This window comes from Alligator sinensis, unplaced genomic scaffold (assembly GCF_000455745.1).
Source record: "Alligator sinensis unplaced genomic scaffold, ASM45574v1 scaffold237_1, whole genome shotgun sequence".
Taxonomy (NCBI): domain Eukaryota; kingdom Metazoa; phylum Chordata; order Crocodylia; family Alligatoridae; genus Alligator; species Alligator sinensis.
The window spans coordinates 1657131-1661409 of record NW_005841849.1 but is presented as its reverse complement, the minus strand read 5'-3'; the positions used below and the strand labels follow the sequence as shown (position 1 = coordinate 1661409).

Here is a 4279-nt window from a genome sequence, read left to right as displayed (position 1 = left end):
CTCCATCTGTGCCCCGACTGGGCAGCGCCTGCCCCCTCCTACACTACAGGGGGCATTAATCTGCCCCCACCATTGCCCCTTCCCTCCTCCTCCCCTTCCACCATACCAAACTTACCAGCTGCACATAGCTGTCCATGCTGCCAGACTGCTCCTCGCTGCCTGCGTGCTGCACTGTGCACACACACGAGCATTTATCAGCCAAACTATTGGCTGCATCAGGCTGATTTCTGATGCAGCTAATTTTCTTTATATCAATACTGATCTGATATCAGACCGATGTAGCAGTGCACCTCTAGATCCAAGTAGTTGACTAAGACCTTGCTCATCCCAGGTTAGCATCTAAACTAATGTAATGGAAATGTCCCATCGCTATCCAGTCTTATCAGCTAAGTATCTGAATGAGAACAAAACATCCCTAATATATCTTAGTCCATCTAGTTTCAGAACATCTTTTTCCAGTAATGCTGTCCACTGCCTTGTTCAATGTATATCACCCTAAGTATCTGGATCTTATGCAATCATTATCCCCTATAGGCCTGGATGCAGAATAAGGTCCCTCTCCCTGCCCCGCCAGAGCCACTGAATGACAGAAAGGATGATATCAAACTGGAGGAGAAAAAGAAGACACAGGCAGAGATTGAGCAGGAAATGGCAGCCCTTCAGTACACCAACCCACAGCTCTTGGAGGTTTGTAAAGAAAATTCAACTGTAGCAAATTATAGCAAAGTGTATTTATGTTAAGTATCTTTCTGAACCCGACTACAAAGCAGAAAAGCTGTTTTTTGCAAAAGTTCTTCCTAGATTTCCACAGAAGTTGTCTCATTGACCAGTGCATGGACTTAATGTGACATCGGTGGCAATGAGTCAACATGTCTATTAACTGAATCATTTTGATTTCCAGTCCTTCTCAGTTGCATTTCTATTTAACATTCAAGTCAAGAGCGTTAAATCTTTGCAAAGTTTGCTAGTCCTTGAGAATGAGAGAGTAATTTCTGGTTTCCAGTAATTCCTTATACATGTGTGCGTGCAGCCTATTCAAAAACTGGTTTTTGTTTTCTGACAGCAACTGAAGATAGAGAGACTTGCACAGAAGCAAACTGAGCAAGTGCCGCAGCCACCACCTCCCGGAGGCTCTATGCACGGACCCCAGCCTTTCCCAGGACAAGGCCCAATGTCACAGATGCCTCAAGGATTTCAGCAGCCCCTTCCACCTCAACAGATGCCAATGAATATGCCTCAGATGGGACCCCCTGGTCCACAAGGACAGTTCAGACCTCCAGGACCACAAGGGCAAATGGGGCCTCAAGGTCCTCCACTACACCAAGGAGCTTCAGGTCCACAGGGGTTCATGGGACCACAAGGACCTCAGGGACCACCACAAGGACTGACAAGGCCTCAGGATTTACATGGGCATCAAGGAATGCAGAGACATCCTGGCCCCCATGGGCCAATGGGGCCTCAAGGGCCACCAGGCCCACAGGGTAATTCTGGCCCACAAGGGCACTTAGGACCACAAGGCCCACCTGGGTCTCAGACTCATTTGGGACCACAAGGTCCACCTGGTCCACAAGGGCACTTAGGTCCTCAAGGTCCCCCTGGTGGTCAAGGAATGCAGGGGCCACCAGGTCCACGAGGAATGCAAGGACCTCCTCTTCCTCATGGAATGCAAGGAGCTCCAGGATCTCAAGGGATGCAGGGTCCTATATCTCAAGGGCCATTGATGGGACTTAACCCAAGAGGGATGCAGGGTCCACCGGGGCCCCGAGATAATCAAGGACCTGCTCCACAAGGGATGATGATGGGTCATCCACAAGAAATGAGAGGCCCTCATATGCAAGGTGGTTTACTAGGACATGGTCCCCAGGAGATGAGGGGCCTACAGGGACCCCCACCTCAAGGTGCAATGTTAGGACCTCCGCAGGAATTACGTGGGCCACCAGGTGCACAAGGCCAGCAGGGACCTCCACAGGGTGCTTTAGTAGGTCCTCAAGGAAGCATGCAAGGGCCACCAGGACCTCAGGGACAGCAGAATCCTTCAAGGGGGCCACATCCTTCCCAAGGCCCACTACCGTTCCAGCAGCAGAAAACTCCCCTGCTGGGTGATGGGCCTCGCACCCCATTCAATCAGGTACCGTATTTTCTTGCATATAACAAGCCCCCAAATATAAAACGCTCCATGTTTTGGGAAGGCAGAATGAAGAAAAAGATATTCCCTTGAAAATACCAACAAGTAATTTAATATAATAAATTATAAAATGCAAAAAACCTTACGCAGAACAGGTTACAAAATGCAAAAAACTACACGCAGATGCACATGTACCTCACATCCCTCATGGCAATATTGTGGCTTGTCTCTACAACAGAAGCCAGCCTGTTGCAGCTAGTAGTGCAACACTGGCAGCTGCAAGGGAATGGGGGAGGCTTTCACTGCTCCATTAATCCCCTAAGCACTGCTACTCATTCATTGGCAGACTTAGCTGTGAAAGGGCAGGGGCAGGGGTGGGGGACAGGTGAAGCAACCTTATCTGGTGCCCTGGGCAGAATGGGATGGAGGAGGGAGTGGGGAATATGTTGTCACGTGACTGCTGGAGGAGGTAGGGGGCAGAGGCATACCTACTTCAGTCAGGGCTCCTGACTGACCCAGGCTTTTGTGAACCAGCAGCAGCTTGGTCAAGGTTAAACAGCCTGCTCTCTGATGGGGGCTGCTCTGGGCCATCTGCAGTTTCAGCCCTGGATAGACTGCCCACAGTAGCTCTGTTGGTGTGGGTTCCCCAGCGGACACACGGGGCTAGTATCCTGCTCACTGCTTTCTGCATTTGCTGGCAGCTAAACAGCATTACCATGTTTCCGTGCCATAGTGTTCGCCCACACTTTCAGCAGATTGTTTTTGGAAAAAGCGTGGGTTCTAGGTGAGAAAATACAGTATATTTGGGTTTGTGCAACACCAGAAGTATTAGGAATGTAGGCAGGCTAAGCTAGGTATTATAATGACATGATATGAGTCCTTTTTTAGGAAGAGATGGGGTTTTAAAACGTAAGTGCAGTTACAAAATGATGATATGCAAGAGCAAAGAGCCATTAAGTAGTCATACAGTCTGGAACAGCAAAGATAAACATGGGTAAAGAGAGAATTACTGATACTGATATAGAATGAATGTCTGATAAAAAGATCTATAACCTCAGAATAAACTCCTGTGATCTAATACAGTACAGCATGGTCCTCACACTGAACTCTTTAAATAGGGATATCCTGAAAAAAGAAAGGAAGAAAGAAAGAAAAAGAAATTCAGAAAAATTTAATTTGGTCCACTGAACAAAAACCACAAAAATTCACTTACTTTAATGTTTTTTTGGCTAGGAAGATATCTCTTTTTGTGAGTATCTAGCTTCAAGTATGGAATGCCATACTCCTTTAAACTAAAATTTGTGATGTGTATAGTCATCTTTAAGGTGAAAGTTTTGAGGGAATATTTTGAAAAGTTTCAGGTAGCCTCTTTGAGAAATGAATTTATGTTGTTAATTGTAATTCAGGTGACTAAGTAGATTCTTTTTACCACTTCAGACTGGTATGGATTTTACTTCACAGTCAAGTCCAGTGTCTTCCATGGTTTTACTAACTTTTCAGTAGCACACTAAGGTTATGTCACTAACATGAAATAAGTAGAGCTATATTTGTTTAACTGGTTGAATTTTCTGGTAAACCAATATAATTATTAATTGTACCTTCAAGTAAAAGATCTTGTCTTAAAAAAAACACAAAAAACCCCAAAACAAAACAAAACAGAGGAAAATTAATACAACATGGCAGTTAGACGGGCCAAAGCTACCATGGAGCTGAGGATGGCATCCCAAGTTAAGGATAACAAGAAATTGTTTTTCAGCTATATAGCGAGTAAAAGGAAGGCCCAGGGTGGAATAGGACTCCTACTAAATGGGCAGAAGCAATTGGTGACGGACAGGGGGACAAGACTGAACTCCTGAACGCGTTCTTTGCCTCAGTGTTCCTAAGCGAGGGGCACGACAAGTCTCTCACTGGGGTTGTAGAGAGGCAGCAGCAGGGCGCCAGACTGCCATGCGTAGACCCTGAGATGGTGCAGAGTCACTTAGAGGAACTGGATGCCTTTAAGTCGGCAGGCCCGGATGAGCTCCATCCGAGGGTATTGAAGGCACTGGCTGACGTCATTACGCAGCCACTGGCGGGAATATTTGAACACTCGTGGCACACGGGCCAGGTCCCGGAGGACTGGGAAAGGGCCAATGTGGGCCCCGTTTTCAAGAA

At 46.8% G+C, this 4279-nt stretch overlaps 1 protein-coding gene across 5 annotated transcripts in view; it reads left to right on the top strand.

The window, feature by feature from the left end:
* WDR33 (WD repeat domain 33) overlaps window positions 1-4279 on the top strand; it is a 98477-nt gene that overhangs the window by 72562 nt on the left and 21636 nt on the right. For all 5 annotated transcript variants that reach the window (XM_025209556.1, XM_025209553.1, XM_025209568.1 and 2 more), the window contains 2 exons: window positions 535-687; window positions 1064-2128. In XM_025209556.1, the coding sequence (XP_025065341.1) occupies window positions 535-687; window positions 1064-2128 (1218 nt within the window). The remainder of the gene's footprint in view (window positions 1-534; window positions 688-1063; window positions 2129-4279) is intronic.